The sequence below is a fragment of the Indicator indicator genome, chromosome 8, assembly GCF_027791375.1.
Source record: "Indicator indicator isolate 239-I01 chromosome 8, UM_Iind_1.1, whole genome shotgun sequence".
NCBI classification, from domain to species: Eukaryota; Metazoa; Chordata; class Aves; order Piciformes; family Indicatoridae; genus Indicator; species Indicator indicator.
The window spans coordinates 5,262,171-5,281,044 of NC_072017.1; the positions used below are offsets into that span (position 1 = coordinate 5,262,171).

At 47.1% G+C, this 18,874-nt stretch overlaps 1 protein-coding gene across 1 annotated transcript in view; it reads right to left on the minus strand.

Annotated features, from left to right (window-relative positions):
• GRXCR1 (glutaredoxin and cysteine rich domain containing 1) overlaps positions 1 to 17,219 on the minus strand; it is a 56,806-nt gene extending 39,587 nt beyond the window's left edge. The window contains exon 1 of the mRNA XM_054383296.1: positions 16,773 to 17,219. Within this exon, the coding sequence (XP_054239271.1) occupies positions 16,773 to 17,219 (447 nt within the window). The remainder of the gene's footprint in view (positions 1 to 16,772) is intronic.
• Positions 17,220 to 18,874: the final 1,655 nt, after the last annotated feature.

Sequence of the window (18,874 nt, forward strand, 5' to 3'; positions counted from 1 at the left end):
AGACAAAAAAAAAAACCAAAATTAAAATAAATAAAGACTCTTCTGAAAACAGTTGGGGTTGTCATTTGTACTGCATGGTTAAGGAAAAGGACAACAATTTTTTTCAGGTGGACACAGAGCATTGTCTCACATAGGAACACCAAGCACCCTGCAACACTACCTGGGTAATGAATTTTGCACTGGTCTTGGAATGAGGCAGAGAGCAAAGTTAAGCTCTGCTTAGTGCAACAAAGTGCAGATGAAGTGCTGATTCAGTCCTTACTCCTCGATGAGAACCTTAACTTTCAATATATGGAAGTGATGATAAGGAGCCTCTTGCAGTTACAGCACTGCTTTGTTGTGTATTAGCACTGAGTGATGACGGACTTCATTTTTCTCTTGTATTCCTTAACCTAATTGGAGCTACACTCTCAGCTATCTCATTACTTAACAATACCAAGAACTTTGGTGCCTTCATCTTCAAACCCTGAGTAGTTATACACTCAGTCTTCATTTACTTAAATTAAAGATCCATTTGCATAGCACACATACTGTGCTTCATTCATTTTCTTGGGCAACAGATCCCAAAACTAAAATCTTGAGATTTTTAAGCAGACATCAAGAATGCAATTCCTAGACAGCAGACTGCAGGCAAGTTCTGACCTGGAATAGCCTTAATGTACCAAAGTGAACAGATGACTCATCCATCATTTTGGAGAGAGCAAAAGAAAATACATCTTCATGGAGCAGAGTTATACACTCTGAAACTGAAAATAAACAAAATTTTAAGAATAAAATAAATTAAAATAAATAACAATATTTTAAAGATAAAATTATACAGTATGCTGCAGGTTTAGAAAGTGACTGGGGAAAAAATAATAGTGTAAGGCTGCTGTCACTTCTTAATACTTTTTAAACCTGTTATACAATTAACAATGGCCTGGATCAGCAATAGTGTAGCCAGCAGGAGAAAGGAAGTCATTCTGCCTTGTACCCAGCACTGGTTAGACCACACCTTGAGTCCTGTGTCCAGTTCTGGACCCCTGAGTTTAAGAAAGATGTTGAGATGCTGGAAGGTGTCCAGAGAAGGGCAACAAAACTGGGGAGGGGTCTGGAGCACAGCCCTGTGAGGAGAGGCTGAGGGAGCTGGGGGTGTTTAGCCTGGAGAACAGGAGGCTCAGGGGAGACCTTATTGCCATCTACAACTGCCTGAGGGGAGGTTGTAGTCAGGTGGGGGTTGGTTTCTTTTCCCAGGCAACCAGTGACAGAAGGAGAGGACACAATCACAAGCTGTGCCAAAGGAGGTTTAGGCTGGATGTTAGGAAGAAATTCTTCCCAGAAAGAGAGATTGGCCATTGGAATGGGCTGCCCAGGGAGATGGTGGAGTCACTGTCCCTGGAAGTGTTTAAAATAAGCCTGGATGAGGCATTTATTGCCAATATCAGATGATATTGGGTGATAGGTTGGACTTGATGATCTTGAAGGTCTTTTCCAACCTGGTCAATTCTGTGATTCTGTGAATCAGTAGTGTACCAAGCAAGGTCACTGCATGGTATGAACATATGCAAACACTTTCTGCTAAGATTTCTCACATTCCTTTGTGAGAAGTGCGGAGTGCAGAGGAGGGCAATGAAGCTGGAGAAGGGCCTGGGGAATAAATCTTATGAGGAGTGACTGAAGGAACTGGGGATGGTTTAGAAAAGAGGAGGCTGAGGGGAGACCTCATTGCTCTCTACAACTACCTGAAAGGATGTTGTAGAGAGGCTGGTGCTGGTCTCTTCTCACAGGTAATTAGCAATAGAACAAGAGGGAATGGCCTCAAGCTGTGACTGGGTAGGTTTAGAATGGACAGTAGGAAAAATATTTCCCAGCAAGAGTGGTCAGGGCTTGGAATGTGCTGCCCAGGGAGGTGGTTGAGTCCCCAAGCCTGGATGTGTTTAAAGGTGGTTTGGATGTGGTGCTTGGGGATATGGTTTAGAGGTGAACTTTGTAGAGTAGGGTTCTGGGTTGTACTTGGTGATCCTGAGGGTCTTTTCCAACCTGAATGTTTCTGTGATTCTGTGAACTGGAGAAAGAACAAGTCTGCCTGTGGTATTTCTGCAGCAGAGAAGGCACACTCCACTGACATCATTGATGGATGCTGTCTCTGGATAGTGTTCCAAGGCAAAATTGTACTAAGGCTGTTAAAATGCTTTCCACAATTCAGAAAAGCCACGAATGAAGGTTTCTCTGTCTTCTTTCCTGCCATGTGTGAAATGACTCTCTACCTCACTGACTCCAGCTGCTCATCTGTGACCATTTCTGTTGCCTTATATGATGGAGATTGTAAAGAGCTGTGCTGTGGCAGCCTCTCCACAACATAATTGCATCGAGAGAAACCACAAGACTGCCTGCTTGGATGGGAGCTGTATTTTTCCAGCTCCTTTTCAAAACCAGCAGGCTGAGGATGCTACCAAATTACTATTTATCTTACAAGTCTTGGAGGAATTTGGTGAGATTTGAATTTCATGCTTTGTATTACCTAGTGCTGGTTGTTGCAGCAGTGAGGAAGGTTTTCAAGCATGAAAGTCATATCCTTTCCTCTATGGCTGCAAATTCCATTCTGAAGCAGTTTTTTTGTTGTTGTTGAATTTAAACCACAAAGTGGTGATGCTGCCAGACATTGCAATCACAGGTTTAATCTCCAGCCAAAAGAAAAAACCCAAACAAGCAAACAAAAAACCCCAACAGTATCTGACAATTTCTTTCTTTCAAACTTAATTCATCTACCTTGTGCTGGTGTCGTGTGTGATCACTGCCAACACCAGCAAACAAATGTCAGAGCAGGCTGCTGACAGACCACAGCAGCCCAGCAAGTGTTATCTGTCAATAAAGCATGATTTTGTTTCTTCTCTCTCAGGGAAGGAAATAGTCCTTAGTGACACCCACATGCATGTTAAACTGGCAGCAGGTGACTCTGACCAAATGCATCTGGGTCGAGGCAATCCAAGCACAAATCCAGGCTGGGCAGGGACTGGCTGGAGAGCAGCCCTGAAGGAAAGGACTTGGGGGTGCTGGGGGATGAGAAGCTCAACATGAGCCAGCAGTGAGCACTTGCAGCCCAGAAAGCCAAGCAGAGCCTGGGCTGAATCAAGAGAAGTGTGTCCACCAGGGCCAGGGAGGGGATTTTCCCCCTTTACTCATCTCTGGTGAGACCCCACCTGGAGCACTGTGTGCAGTTCTGGAGCCACTACTACAGGAAAGATCTGGAGGTGCTGGAGCATATCCAGAGAAAGGCCATGAGGATGAGCAGAGGGCTGGAGCACCTCTCATATGGAGACAGACTGAAAGAGTTGGGGTTGTTCAGTTTGGAGAAGAGAAGGCTCTGCGGAGATCTTCTTGTGGCCTTCCAGGATCTGAGGGGGACTACAAGAAAGCTGGGGAGGGACATTTTAGGGTGTCAGGTAGTGACAGGACTAGGGGGAACAGAACAAAACTAGAAGTGGGGAGATTCAGATTAGATATTAGGAAAAAATTCTTCCCCATGAGAGTGGTAAGACACTGGCACAGGTTGCCCAGGGAGGTGGTGGAAGCCTCATCCCTGGAGGTTTTTGCAGCCAGGCTGGATGTGGCTCTGAGCAACCTGATCTAGTGTGAGGTGTCCCTGCCCATGGCAGGGGGGTTGGAACTGAATGATCCTTGAGGTCCCTTCCAACCCTGACAATTCTATGATTCTATGACTCCAGAACTGTGGGTTGGGTCAGCTACTAAAATCAGTGTTCTTGGGTCACAGTAACACGATGGCTGCATGGCATGGGGATGTTTCCTGTGTGAGCTTACTGGTGTGAGTGTCTGCAAATCCTTGTTCATAACTGAAACAGTTCTGAGATATGCCAATTAAATGGAGCTGTAATGTAATTAAGTTGTTAGAAAGCATTTTTGCTAATGCCCTCTGTGGCACAGAATCAAAAGCACTAGTGCATGCCCAAAGTAAAGAAAATTCCTCACTCTTTTGAATATTTTGGGGTTGGTTGGAGCCATATTTTTGCCGTTGCACAACTGCACAGCTCTGCAATCTGGTGACAAATTGACTCCCATGTAGCCAAATGCTTGCTACTACGTTTGTAAATTTATGGAATCATAGAATTGTTTTGGTTGGAATAGATCTCTAAGGTCATCCAATTGACTTAACATCACTGCCTCTGATCATCCTCATGGCCCTTCTCTGGACACCTTCCAGCATGTCCATATCCCTCTTGTAACAGAGGCTCCAGAACTGGATGCAGTACTTCAGGTGGGGTCTCACCAGAGCTGAGCAGAGGGGGAGAATCACCTCCCTTGACCTGCTGGCCACACTTCTCTTGCTGCAGCCCAGGCTCTGGTTGGCTTTCTGGGCTGCAAGTGCTCACTGCTGGCTCATATTGAGCTTCTCATCCACCAGCACACCCAAGTCCCTCTCCTCAGTGCTGCTTTCCAGCCAGTCCCTGCCCAGCCTGGATTTGTGCTTGGGATTGCCTCAACCCAGCTGCAAGACCCTGCACTTGGTCTTGTTGAACCTCCTGAGGTTGGCTTGTGCCCACCTCTCCAGCCTGTCCAGGTCCCTCTGGATGGATCCCTTCCCTCCAGCCTGTCTGCTGCACCACACAGCTTGGTGTCATCAGCCAACTTGCTGAGGGTGCACTCAATGTTCCAATGCCTGACCACTCTTTCCATACAGAAGCCTTTCCTAACATCCAACCTAAACCTCCCCTGGCAGAACTAAAGCATACCTCAGCTAAGACAGGTGCAGTGAGGACCCTTAAATATTTGGCTGCAGATTAATTCAGTTATACACAAAACTAAGAGCCGATGGCTGACAATGATGGTAGTAATTAGCCACCTGATTAGTTGTAGGCAATTTTTTCTGTGTTCCACAAAATTCCTGATTGCTGTGTCAAAGGCATGAAGATATTCAGGGGCAAGAGGACACAGCAAATGAGCTAGCAGAGAACCTGATGCATCATGTCAAAGAAAAGGGAATAAGCCCTGCTTTTCTTCTTAGTCCTGCTTTTAAGAATACTTCAAAAGACATCTCTGTTAATTGTCTTGATGAGATACTGAGTTAAGCTCCACAGCAGGGAAAAAAAAAAAAACAACAAAGTGGAGTTATTGCTACTAATTATTAGTTAGGACTCACCAGTTCTTTTTTTTTTTTTTTCATTTCTGTTGTAAAAGGCCAATTCAGGGGGGAAAAATGAGAAAAAAATAATAATCCTAATGCTAGAATAAACAGGGGAGAAAAAAGATCAGCACTGGCATCTGGAGATTTTTTTAATAGGCTGTTTACATAACATTGCTCTTTTTCAAGAGAGATTGCAGTATGATGAAGCATTTTACATGTTAATGCAAAGGGTGAGCACCTTATTGAGCAGTTTCACAAAGGGACATGGTGTAAGAGTCCCAGAGCAGTGCACAGGCTTTGCTCCAGTGCTCTCCCAGTATTCCAGGCCATCTACCAGGCAGACAAAGTGAGAGCATGGCAAATAGATCTATTTCCTCCTAATGCCCTCTCATTTTATGATGATTTTCAGGTCAGAAAATTTCCTGAGGCCAATATGGAATCTCACTTAACATGACCAGGAGGCATCTTTTTTTCCATTTGTCGCTCACATTCATTGCCTGAGGACTACTAGACTGGTTCTTTCATGCAAAAAGAAAACAAATCCATTTTTGTATTTCAGGAGGGGTGGTGAAACAAGGCAGCAGAATGTGAGCAAAGTTTGTGTCTTGGCTACCTGGATTCAGTTCCCTCTCTACCTCTATTCCCTAGCAAGAGAGGAAGGAAAGAAGAGAGGGGAGGAAGGGAAGGAAGAGAGGGGAGGAAGGGAAGGAAGAGAGGGGAAGAAGCAGAAGAGGGAAGAGCAATGGCAGAAGGGGAAAAAAGGAAGGGGTAGTGGGGAAGGAGGAAAGGGTAGCAGGGAGGAGAAGGGGGTAGGGGGAAGGAAGAAGGGAGAGGGGAAAGGGAGAGGGAAGAGAGAAGGGAAAGGGACGGGGAAGGGAGAGAGGAAAGGGAAAGGAAAGGGAGAGGGAAGGGAGAGGGAAGGGAGAGGGAAGGGAAGGGAAAGGGAGAGGGAATGGAGAGGGAAGGAAGAGGGAAGGGAGAGGGAAGGGAGAGGGAGAGGGAAGGGAAGGGAAAGGGAAGGGATAGGGAAGGGATAGGGAAGGGAAGGGAAGGGAAAGGGAGAGGGAAGGGAGAGGGAAGGGAAGGGAAGGGAAGGGAAGGGAAGGGAAGGGAAGGGAAGGGAGAGGGAAGGGAGAGGGAAAGGGAAGGGAAAGGGAGAGGGAAGGGAGAGGGGAGGGAAGGGAGAGGGAAGGGAGAGGGAAGGGAAGGGAGAGGGAAGGGATAGGGAAGGGAGAGGGAAGGGAGAGGGAAGGGAGAGGGAAGGGAAAGGGAGAGGGAAGGGAGAGGGAAGGGAGAGGGAAGGGAAGGGAAAGGGAAGGGAAAGGGAGAGGGAAGGGAGAGGGAAGGGAGAGGGAAGGGAAGGGACAGGGAAAGGGAAGGGAGAGGGAAGGGAAGGGAAAGGGAAGGGACAGGGATGGGAGAGGGAAGGGAAAGGGAAGGGAAAGGGAGAGGGAAGGGAGAGGGAAGGGAGGGAAGGGAAGGGAAAGGGAGAGGGAAGGGAAGGGAAGGGAAGGGAAGGGAAGGGAAGGGAAGGGAAGGGAAGGGAAGGGAAGGGAAGGGAAGGGAAAGGGAAGGGAAGGGAGAGGGAAGGGAAGGGAAGGGAGAGGGAAGGGAAGGGAAGGGAAGGGGAAGGGAAGGGAAGGGAAGGGAAGGGAAGGGAAGGGAAGGGAAGGGAAGGGAAGGGAAGGGAAGGGAAGGGAAGGGAAGGGAAGGGAAGGGAAGGGAAGGGAAGGGAAGGGAAGGGAAGGGAAGGGAAGGGAAGGGAAGGGAAGGGAAGGGAAGGGAAGGGAAGGGAAGGGAAGGGAAGGGAAGGGAAGGGAAGGGAAGGGAAGGTGAAGCATGATGCTGAAGCATAGTAGCATTTGGTATGGTGAGCTGAGAATCAGCAAACCTGTGTTCCACTCCTGCTCCAGCAACTTGTTCATGCTGTCTCATGACTGTCAGATTCAAAGGAGTACAACTCCCACCACTGCCTCCTGCAGACACGATGTGTAACAAAGCAGCATCTGCTTATGTACAGTTTGTGTAGGATCTGATCCACCAGGCTTGCTCAGAGGACACCTACTGCATCAAGCCCTGCAGGTGAGATAGGCAGAGCAACACCTATTTTGTGGTTCCCATAGGACACAAGTAGGAGGTAACTGTCATGTCCTGTCACTACCAAGGTGCTGAGGCACATGGCCAAGGCAGATCATTAGTCAAATTTTCATCAATAAAAGGTTTCTGCTGCCTTTAGAATCACAGAATGTTTCAGGCTGGAAAGATCTTTAAGATCATCAAGTCCAACTATGAATCTGACACTAAAGTCTGCTGCTAAGCCATGTCCCTAAACACCACATCTACACATCTTTTGGATACCCCCAGGGAAGAGGATTCAACAGTTTCCCTGGGCAGTCTGCTTCAGTGCTTGACAACCCTCTCAGTGAAGAAATTTTCCCTAATGCCCAACCTAAACCTCTCCTGGTGCAGCTTGAAGCCATTTCCTTTATCCTGTCACTTGATACTTGGGAGAAGAGACCCACACCCACCTCCCCACGACTTCCATTCAGGTTCACAGGCACTTAGACCTCAGCTGAGGCAAGCCTGGGACAACTCTATTAGGTACCAGGCAGTTGGTAAAAGATTTTTTTTTTTTCCTAGCAATAGAAGAACTAAAGTGCTAATGATGTGCAAAATGATCTTTTCCTCACTGCTGTTTCCATTTTGCATCTCCCAGAGCCTGGTTATACTTGAGATTTCAGTGTACAATACAGAGCCTTGCTAGGAAGTCAGTTCAGGGTCAGCCTCAGGGACAGCTGGTATGCACACAGGCAGAACCACCCTGCTCATGTCACTAGTGCAAAACATGTACAGCTACATTCTAGGCTGGCTTGCATTTTATGTAGCCATTGCCTGTGCTAAACAGTCAAAAATACTGCAACCAGGAAGGAAATGAGGGTGGTGGAACACTGGAACAGGTTGCCCAGGGAGGGGGTTGAGGCCCCATCCCTGGAGCTATTCAAGGTGAGGCTCCACAAAGCCCTGGGCAGCCTGATCTAGTTCTCTCTACAACTACCTGAAGGGAGGTTGTAGCCAGGTGGGTGTTGGTCTCTTCTCCCAGGCAACCAGTGAGTGGCAGAACAAGAGGACACAGTCTCAAGCTGTGCCAGGGGCAGTCTAGCCTTGAGGTGAGAAGAAAGTTCTTCCCAGAAAGAGTAATTGGCCTTTGGAATGGACTGCCCAGGGATATGGTTGAGTCACCATCCCTGGAGGTGTTCAAAAAAAGATTGGATGTGGCACTTGGAGCCATGGTTTAGTTGTCAGAAGGTGCTAGGTATTCGGTAACAGGTTGGACTTGATGATCTCTGAGGTCTTTTCCAACCTGGTTGGCTCTGTTCTGTTCTGTAGTTGAGGATGTCCCTGCTGACTGTGGGGAGGTCACACTGGATGAGCTTTGGAGCTCTCTTCCAGCCTGGACCATTCTATGATTCCCTGATTCTATGAAATACTAACTTAGTGTCATAACAATTTTCACTCCCCTGGAGATGCAGGTGTGATTCAAGAAGCAAAGTCTCTGGTTATTATATCCTCTGAAGCAGGAACATAGGCAACCACAGAACAGAAATGTTTATTGCCCCAGGGCTTGCCTCTGCTTAGCCCCACGCATTGCACCTGAGAGTCTCAAGGACAGGGTCCTCATTTACACATAGTTTACAAGGATCAGAACACAGCAAGGATGTGTCTACAACTACCTGAAGGGAGGTTGCAGCCAGGTGGGGGTTGGTCTCTTCTCCCAGGCAAGCAGCAACAGAACAAGAGGACACAGGCTCAAGCTGTGCAAGGGGAAGTTTAGGCTGGATCTTAGAAAAAAATTCTTCCCAGAAAGAGAGATTGCCCATTGGGATGGGCTGCCCAGGGAGGGGGTGGGGTCAACATCCCTGGAGGTGTTTAAGAAAAGCCTGGATGAGGCACTTAGTGCCATGGTTTAGTTGATTAGATAGGGTTGGGTGATAGGTTGGACTGGATGATCTTGGAGGTGTCTTCCAACCTGGTTGATTCTGTGATAATTTTCAGGCCATGTAGTGCTCTAGAAGGCTGTGCAGACGCCCACTACCTGCTGATCAGACTGGCAGCATAAAATTCTAACAAATCATAAATGTAACCATAAGTTTGCTGCTAAGCTTCCCAAAGCTGAGTTTCTTGAACAGCCAAGATGTGCCTTAACTGTGCTTTTTAAAAGTCAGACAGCAAAATATTTTTTAGCTCAAAACTTGTCTATATACTGAAACAGGTTGCCCAGAGATGTGGTGGAGGCCCCATTCAAGGCTAAACTGGATGGGGCCTTGGGCAGCCTGGTCTAGCTGGAGATCTCCCTGCTCATGGCATGGTGTTTGGACAAGGTGACCTTTGAGGATCCCTTCCAACATGATGCATTCTATGATTTTTTTTGATCACTTTCAGAGGTTGAGGTAGCTTAAAGTCTATTTACTGATCATTTCAACTCTATGTCAAATACATATCTCAAGTCCAAGCCCTACAATATCATGAACAGTCTAATAATAGACTTGTCTGATCTCAGTGCTTTAGAGCTCATTTACAAGGAGAAGATGAGAACAATAAATACCAATACCCTAAGCAAAGACCAACATCAGGCTGCAGTTAAAAGCTCACAGACCTGAACATCTTTTTTAAATCATTGTGGCTATTCAGCCACCAGCTCTGGAAACTACCTGTTTGAACTGGGAACTTAATCAGCCCAATCAGCTGAATCACTGTCCCATGCACTGTGGTCACAGATCAAAGCCCTTGGGAAGGCACAAAGGATGCTGTGCCCCTTCCAGTGGGGAGCCAATTGTCCTTCTAACCCCAAATTTTCTGTAAGAAACAGAAATGTATTTTACGTAATCACTTGGTCTCTATTACATTTTCCCCCATTCTTCAGGTGATTTTCCTATTCATCAGTGGATTTTCCTGTTCTTCAGTGGATTTTCCTGTTCTTCAGTGTATTTCCAGACTTGCTAACATTAGAACTTCATACCTCAGAGGAAGTACCTGCAACTCATTGGAATTTATCTCTGTCTAAGTGTCATTACTGCAGCAAATGCTATGACTTTAGGTTGTCAGCAGGGAGGTGCAAACAATCCAGCATGGCTTTTCCTTTTCCAGCCTATGCTCATTTGGAAGTCACAGAGCAAGTGTGAATGGATGAGACTACAAAGGAGAGGTTCAGCAGAGCTTTTACAATCTTAGCCCAGTAGCAGTTTTTGAGTTCAAAGAGCCCCATGATGATCTGCCAAAGAAGTGAGAAGGGCAGCATCCTGAGGTCTACAGAAGTGCAGACCCCTCTCTCTCTCTCTCTCTTCTTACCAGAGTTTTAGGGATTTTAGTGGTATACCCTCCAGGAGCTGGAGTGGTCTATACCATGCCACTCACCCTAAAACCTTTGCTTGCACTATTGCAGCAGAAACTTTCCTTAACAGCATTTTGCAGCATCTGCCTTCTTTGGAATATAGTTGGGTTTGCTGCTATCATTCCTTTAGAATCATAGAATTGTTAGGCTTGGAAAGGGCCTCAAGGATCATCCAGTTCCAACCCCCCTGACATGGGCAGGGACACCTCACACTACATCAGGTTGCTCAGAGCCACATCCAGCCTGGCTGCAAAAACTTCCAGGGATGAGGCTTCCACCACCTCCTGGGAAACCTGTTCCAGTGTCTCACCACCCTCATGGTGAAAAACTTCTTCCTAACATCCAATCTGAATCTACCCCTTTCTAGTTTTGCTCCATTCCCCCCAGTCCTATCACTCCCTGACACCCTAAAAAGTCCCTCCCCAGCTTTCTTGTAGCCCCCTTCAGATACTGGAAGGCCACAAGAAGGTCACCTCAGAGCCTTCTCTTCTCCAGACTGAACAGCCCCAACTCTTTCAGTCTGTCCTCACAGGAGAGGAGCTTCAACCCCCTGCTCATCCTCATGGCCCTTCTCTATGTGATTAGCTAGCCCTCCTTGTTTGTAAGCTCTGCGTGTCCTGCTATGAGTTCACTTTTCCAGATCATCTAATAAGTGAAGAAAGATGAGAGTGAACCTAACCACCCAAGAAGCTCTCTTTCTTTTAACAGACTTCCACTCCATTCTTAGTTCTTTCCCACCTCTCCCTCTAAATATCGACAAGCTAATTCTTTATCAGGCTGTATATTGACTTGCACTTTGAAACATTAAGTGTTAGCCCTACCTGAGACACTGTGCTGCAAACTATTGTAAAGACCAAGTACATTATGCCTGACTCTTCACCCATATCCCCTCTGAAGCAGCATTCACAAAGGCATTAATCAGGTTTGTTAACCATGCCTGCCCTTTCGTCATAGACGTCAGCAAACCCTGCCTGAGAATAAGATCTGCAGCTAATTTTGCAGAAGGTGACCTTTCAGAGGAGGCTGGAAAACCAGTGGAGTGTGTAAGTATGAAAATGGAGGAAAGGACCCATGATGAAAGAGTGGAAATGAAGGGAGGGGTGTGTAAAACCTTTGGCCGAGCTCCATTGCCTTGCACGTTGGGATGGAAACCTGGGCTGGCATGAAATGTGTTTAGCAATGTAGCACATCACCCAAGGAGGTTTGCTCTCTCTCACCTGGAAGCCATCAGAGGGATGGACCCAGACATAAAAATTGGTCATGAAGAGAATTTTATTTCAAGGAAATAAGAACCATTTCTCTCCTACTTTCTATGAGAAAATACAGAAAATACTTGTAGTTATCTGCTTTTTTTTAACAGCACTTTAAACACTGGAAAACAAAGATTCTAGTAACATCCTGGAATAAGACTACAATTACTTTGGATACGCAGAGAAGGGGACTTTGCTTCTGATGCAATTAGCAGGCCATGCCCCATCTCCAGAGCTGCTGACAGCACCAGTTTTAGTGTTTTGCAAAGAGATAAGTCCACTTACACCAAGGAGGTGCAAGAACAGGGAGACTGGGAGTTCCAGAACCTTGCTGTTATTCAAGCTTCTCAGCAGTGTACATTTCTCATGAATAAAATGTTCCTGACTTTTTGACCTCTGTATTGCCAACCCTGCTGGAAGCCACCCCTCCAGTCCCAGCTCAGGGGCATGTGGAGGCCAGGTGCCTGTGTGACCAACCCTGACCTCCAACAATGACCACAGCCTGGCCTCCTGCCTTCCCCTCCAAGCAAGGACTGGGGAGTTGTTGCCACAGCAACATCTTCTTGCACACACACACACACAAACACCCCCCAAGGATGTGGTTGCTATGTCAACGATCTCCTTGTGGCTTCCACCTCTGGGAGGGAAAGACTGGAGGGGTTGTCATGGAAACCAGGCTTCCCTAAGGCATCAGTAGGGCTGGTCTCTTCCCTGCCTTTTTGCCCCCAAAACTTCCTGCCATAAAGCTCAGATAACCTCCAGATCTGCCCTGCTCTCCTCCTCTGTGCCACCTCATCCCCACAGTTGTGCCAGCCCCAGCAGCTGGCAGCCACTTCACCAGCTGTGCAGGGTCAGCCTGGTGGGAGACATTTTACTGCCACAGCACTGAAACAGCTCACATCCAGGAACACAGACAGTCATCAGGCACACTACTGAGAGGGACCTAGCTTCTCTTCTCAAAGAGAAATGGGAAGTTGCAGGTTGTGCTGGTGACTGGCCAAAACAACCCCAAGCAGCACTACAGGCTGGGGACAGAGTGGCTGGAGAGCAGCCAGGCAGAAAGGGACCTGGGGGTGCTGGTTGATAGTAGCTGAACATGAGCCAGCAGTGTGCCCAGGGGGCCAGGAGAGCCAATGGCATCCTGGCCTGCATCAGGAATAGTGTGGCCAGCAGGACAAGGGAGGTTATTCTGCCCTGTACTCAGCTCTGGTCAGGCCACACCTTGAGTGCTGTGTCCAGTTCTGGGCTCCTCAATTCAAGAGAGATGTTGAGGTACTGGAAGGTGTCCAGAGAAGGGCAACAAAGCTGGGGAGGGGTCTGGAACACAAACCCTATGAGGAGAGGCTGAGGGAGCTGGGGGTGTTTAGCCTGGAGAAGAGGAGGCTCAGGGGAGACCTCTTTGCTGTCTACAACTACCTGAAGGGAGGTTGTAGCCAGGTGGGGGTTGGGCTCTTCTCCCAGGCAACCAGCAGCAGAACAAGAGGACACAGTCTCAAGTTGTGCCAGGGGTAGGTCTAGGCTGGATATTAGGAGGAAGTTTTTCACAGAGAGAGAGATTTGCCATTGGAATGGGCTGTCCAGGGACGTGGTAGAGTCACCATCCCTGGAGATGTTCAAGGAAACCCTGGATGAGGCACTTAGTGCCATGGTCTGGTTGATTGGATAGGGCTGGGTGATAGGCTGGACTGCATGATCTTGGAGGTCTCTTCCAACCTGGTTGATTCTATGATTCTATGATGGAAGTGCTCAGGAGCAGGAGATGAATGTATACTTAGCAGTAGATGTGCAACCTCAAGCCAGGCTTGAGTCATAGAACAATAACCACCAAACCCCAATTTTTCTTCTAGAAGCACCTCTTGTACTACATTACTCTTTTAAAATTCCCCAAAACTCCAGAAAGTATGATTTTATAGGGTTTTTTTCCCCATCTGAGTCTGTTTTGGGAAGGAATTGTCTGTAGAAAGGCTGCAGTTAGAACCCATGGGGGGGTGGGTCTGAATAAACATTCAAAACATTATCTATCCCATTAAAATACATAGGAGTGCTTTTAGCACAGGTATTTGAACAGAGAACATCAAAGGTCTTTTCTGCACAACTTAGGAAAGCCTGGTTAACGAATTCCTAGAAGAGGTGAGCAAAGTAATTCATATTAAAGGATCTCTATAGCAGGCAGCACTGTGTGTTTGGAGTAATAGCATAGCAGAGGAGTTTGCCACAGAATCACAGAATCAGCCAGGTTGGAAGAGACCTCCAAGATCATCAAGTCCAACTGATCACCCAACCCTATCTAATCAACTAGACCATGGCACTAAGTGCCTCATCCAGGCTTTGCTTAAACACCTCCAACCCCACCACCTCCCTGGGCAACCCATTCCAGTGGGCAACCTCTCTTTCTAAGATCAAGGCTAAACTTCCCTCTGCAAAACTTGAGACTGTGTCCTCTTGTTCTGTTGCTGATTGCCTGGGAGAAGAGACCAATCCCCAACATAGTTTGAAGGATCAGAAAGCAGCCACTGTAGAAAATCTCAAAAAAACACTAGTTTTAGGGTCACAGGACACTCGTGCTCTGTATTTGGCTTCTTGCAGACACATTTTAGTTATGTGGTAGATTAAACACTACAGGACTGTTTGCATTCAAGGATTTTTCAGTGCTCAGGATTTAGGACTCTCAAGAGTTCCTGTGCCTCCTCTAAGATTACAAACACCTGCTTCTATACTGGCTCTAAGAAATGTGTAATGAGGTCATCTCCTGCTGGGTCATCAAAGGGGCAGAGACGGGCTCTCCTCAGGGATAAGGGACTTTGTGATGTCTCAGCTGTTGGTATACATCTCAGGTTGCTCACCTAAGTGAAAGGAAACATGGAACTGCAGATCACAGAATCACAGAATGTTAGGAGCTGGAAGGATCCTCAAAAGATCATCCAGTCCAACCCACCTGCCAGAGCAGGATCACCTAGAGCAGATCACACAGGAACACATCCAGGTGGGTTTTGATTATCTCCAGAGAGGGAGACTCCACAACCCCCCTGGACAGCCTGTTGCAGTGTTCCATCACCCTCACAGTGAAATAATTGTTCCTCATGTTTCCATGAAATTTCCTATGCCTCACAGAAATAGTGCTGGTTCTGACTTGCAACTCTTCTAGGGATAAAAGAAACTCTAGGAATAACAAAAACTTCACTGAAATCAATGTCCATTGATTATTGTCCATGGACCTTACCTAAAGAACTTCCAAACTAAACCTGGAGACAGAAGCAGCAAGATGGCAAGCCCACTGATTAAGGTCCATGTGCCTTCAAATGGGTCCATTCATTTAGCTGATTCAGTGTTTGGAATCAAGGTTAAAGGAGAACCCAGACATGCTCCAGTAACACTTTCTAGCTCATGTTGACTCAAAAGAAGTAAACATTATTTTCAGAGGGCTGGAGCACCTCACCTACAAAGACAGGTTGAAAGAATTGGGACTGTTCAGCCAGAGAAGGCTCCAGGAAGACATTAGATCTAAATTTTAATACCTGAAGGGGACCTACAGGAAGGCTGAGGAGGGATTGTTTAGAAAGGCTTTTAGTGATAGGAGAAGGGGCAATGGTTTGAAACTGGAGCAGGGTAGATTTAGGTTGGACATTAGGAAGTTCTTTGCAATGATAGTGGTAAAATACTGGAACAGATTGCCCAAGTTGAGGCCCCATCCCTGGAGACATTCGATATGAGACTTGATGTGACCCTGGGCAGCCTGATCTAGTTGGAGTTGTCCCTGCTGACTCCAGGGAAGCTGGACAAGACAACCTTTGAGGGTCTCTTCCAACCCAATGCAACCTGTGAATCTGTGAATTTTATCAGAGTGGTGAGCTCAAGGACAAATTCTTCAGCGGATTGCCTGAAAGTAAGCAAGCTACCTGAGTGCTATGTGCTGTAAAGAACAAATATGAAGAGCTAATTCATCTTTGAGGCAACGGCATCCAGCTTCTCCAGGCACAACAGTATTGACAAAATACTGTTATAATTGAGTTACAACATAAAGGCTAGCAAAAGACTGCTGATCTACAGCCATCTGTGAATGCATTATGAGATGATTTAGTTTCAAAGTAAGAAAGAACTTCAGATTTCATTTCAATACACAACAGTCATCACTAATATCAAGTTCCCTGTGCTTTAAAACTGCATAAATGCTTTAAAAACAATTCCCTTAAGTCAATTATAGGTTAACTTATGTACCACCATAACTCTGAATTGTAACAACCTTTAGAAAGAATTTGGCTGCACACTTGTTGCTCTTTTGTTTGGGAATTAATGATTTAAAGGCTTGAATTGTGCACAGAGATAAATTATATATATGAGCTAAATATTTCAGAACTTTTCTCTTTTTTTTTTTTTTTTTTTTGTTATTGGCTGTTTTTCTGAGGGCTGTGTTGCTCTGCCTGTGGCTTCAAACACAAAGTTATTCTTCTCCTTCCACGAAATAAATGGAAAACAGACCTTCAGACAAGAGACCTCTGACTAAGATTTCATTCCTCTGAAATTTTCATGTGGGAAAACTGTCATTGCTGCCATCCTGCACCTAATTGGATCTACTTTGCAGATTAAACACAGTGCAATTTGCAAGTATGCATATTTACATCTAGGGACACAGCAGATAACATTGTGAATTCATTAGAACTCATATAATAGGAGTGGAAACATGACCCATCCCTGTACAGTGGGTCTGCAGACATCTTCAATGAAGCCCCAGTTAATTCTTCTGTTACTTTCCTTTCCTGGTCCATGGCAAGCAGAATATTTCTAGTCAGAAAACTTGACGTTCTCTGCTCACAGTCTGTTGGGAGTGGGGAGCTTGCTCTAAACCTGAAAGAGCAACGAGCCCTTCCTGTGCCATGATAGCAAATGGATAGCAATGGGAAGGAGGCAGAATATGGAGAAATCACCAAAGAGAGAGGTTTGGACAAAGGGAGGAAGAACGTGGGGATTTAAAAGGGACAGACACAGGGAGCTCAGCCAGCAGAACCACATCACCTACCTGAAATACTTTTGCCAAATTGTCAAAGAGGGCTTGGCCAGCACTGACTTTGTGCTTTACTCCTCTGACTGTGCCATTTTTGCTGAGGATGTTGACTCTCTTCGTCCCAAACCCCTTCTCTTTAGCCGCTCTGACTAAGACGAGCAGGTCGTCCTGCTCGTTCTCGTTCTCGTCACACTCGGACCCGCCATGCCCGTTCTGCTGCCCCTCCACCTCGCTCAGCCGGCTGGTTTGGTCGGTCTCTGAGCTGCTGGTGTACTCAGAGTCCAGAGAGTCAGCAGCCTCCCCGTCGGCATAGACCTCCTTCAGCACCCTCCCGCTGTGCGAGGAGGCCACGCGGAACCGAACCTTCCTGGAGAGCCTCTCGCCGTCCGCCTTCGCCTGGCTCTTGCACATCGCCTCTTCCACGGATATGAGCAGTTTGCATTGTCCCAGCGCGGTGCCCATCGCATTGGCCGGTTGGTCACACTTGACAACAATGTCAGCACTCTTTGCTGCTGACAGGCCTTCTCATATTAAACCAAAGAGGGTTCCCAAGAAGCTCACTGGCTGCGGGCTGGCCGTTAATAATGGATGCGTTTGCGCTATGGTTACCTTTAAACTAAAACCTGTAAAGGGATCGCGGCGATTAAAGATTCAAGAAGCCACTGCGTGCGTCGGAGCGCTGGGGAAGAGAGCAAGGGAAGGGAGAAATCATACTCATGGGTGAAAATCCAAAGGATGATACTAAACTGGGGGGGTTGGCTGACAGCTGTCAGGCTGTGCAGCCATCCAACGTGACCTGGACACGCTGAGAGCTGGGTGCAGGCAAACCTCAGGAAGTTTAATAAGGACGAGTGCAAGGTCCTGCATCAGGGGAGAAATAACAACAGGCACCAGGACAGGTTAGGGACTGCCCTGCTGGAAAGCAGCTCCACAGAGAAAGACCTTGGAGTGCTGCTGGACAGCAAGTTCTGCATGGAACAACAATGTGCTCTTGTGGCCAAGAGAGCCAAGGGGATCCTAGGATGCATCAAGCAAGGTGTGTCCAGCAGGGCTAGGGAAGTTCTTCTACCTCTCTACTCTGTCCTGCTGAGACCACAGCTGCAATCCTGTGTCCAGTTTGGGGCTCCCCAGTTCAAGAGAGACAGAGACCTGCTGGAGAGAATCCAACAGAGAGCCAGGAGGATGCTTAGGGGACTTGAGCATCTCCTCTGTGAAGAGAGACTGAGAGCCCTGGGGCTGTTTAGTGTGGAGAAGAGAAGACTGAGAGGGGATCTGATCAATGTCTATCAATAGCTGAGGGGTGGGTGTCAAGTGGAGGGGACCAGGCTCTTTTCAGTGGTTCACAGTGATAAGACAGAGAACAAGGGATTCAGACTTGAACAGAGAAGATTTCAGCTCAACATGAGGAGAAACTTCTTTCCAGTGAGGGTGACAGAGCCCTGGAACAGGCTGCCCAGGGGGGTTGTGGAGTCTCCTTCTCTGGAGACTTTCCAACCCCACCTGGATACATTCCTGTGCAGACTCCCCTAAGTGATGCTGCTCTGGTGGGGGGGAGGGGACTCAATGATCTCTTGAGGTCCCTTCCAGCCTCTGATACCCTATGAGACTGTGATACTGTGAAATGTCTGTGAATTTCTAGTTAAAGATGGTTGTTGACTCCCTATCCAGATACTATGGAGGACATTTCAGCATAAAGAGTCTGGAAATGGAAACTTTTCTGGCAAAAAAAGGTAGCAGAAATTATCCCATATGTCTGTCCTCTTACCTCCCTGAGCACTTTTGTGCATGACCTTGATAAATGTTGATTTCCTCATTCGTTTTGAGGAATGAGGATGTCTAGAGAATGGTAGCAAAGCTGGTGAAAGGCTTGGAGAAGTCTTATGAGTGACTGAGGGAACAGAGATTGTTTAGCCTGGGGAAGAGGAAGCTGAGGGGGGACCTCCTTGCTCTCCACAACTGCCTGAAAGGACTGAACTGGGGAGCCCAAAACTGGACACAGGATTCCAGGTGTGGTCTCAGCAGGGCAGAGTAGAGAGATAGAGGAACCTTCCTAAACATGCTGGCCACACTTTTCGTGACCTAAAAGGGGCTGCTGACATGTTGTTGGCATTGATTCC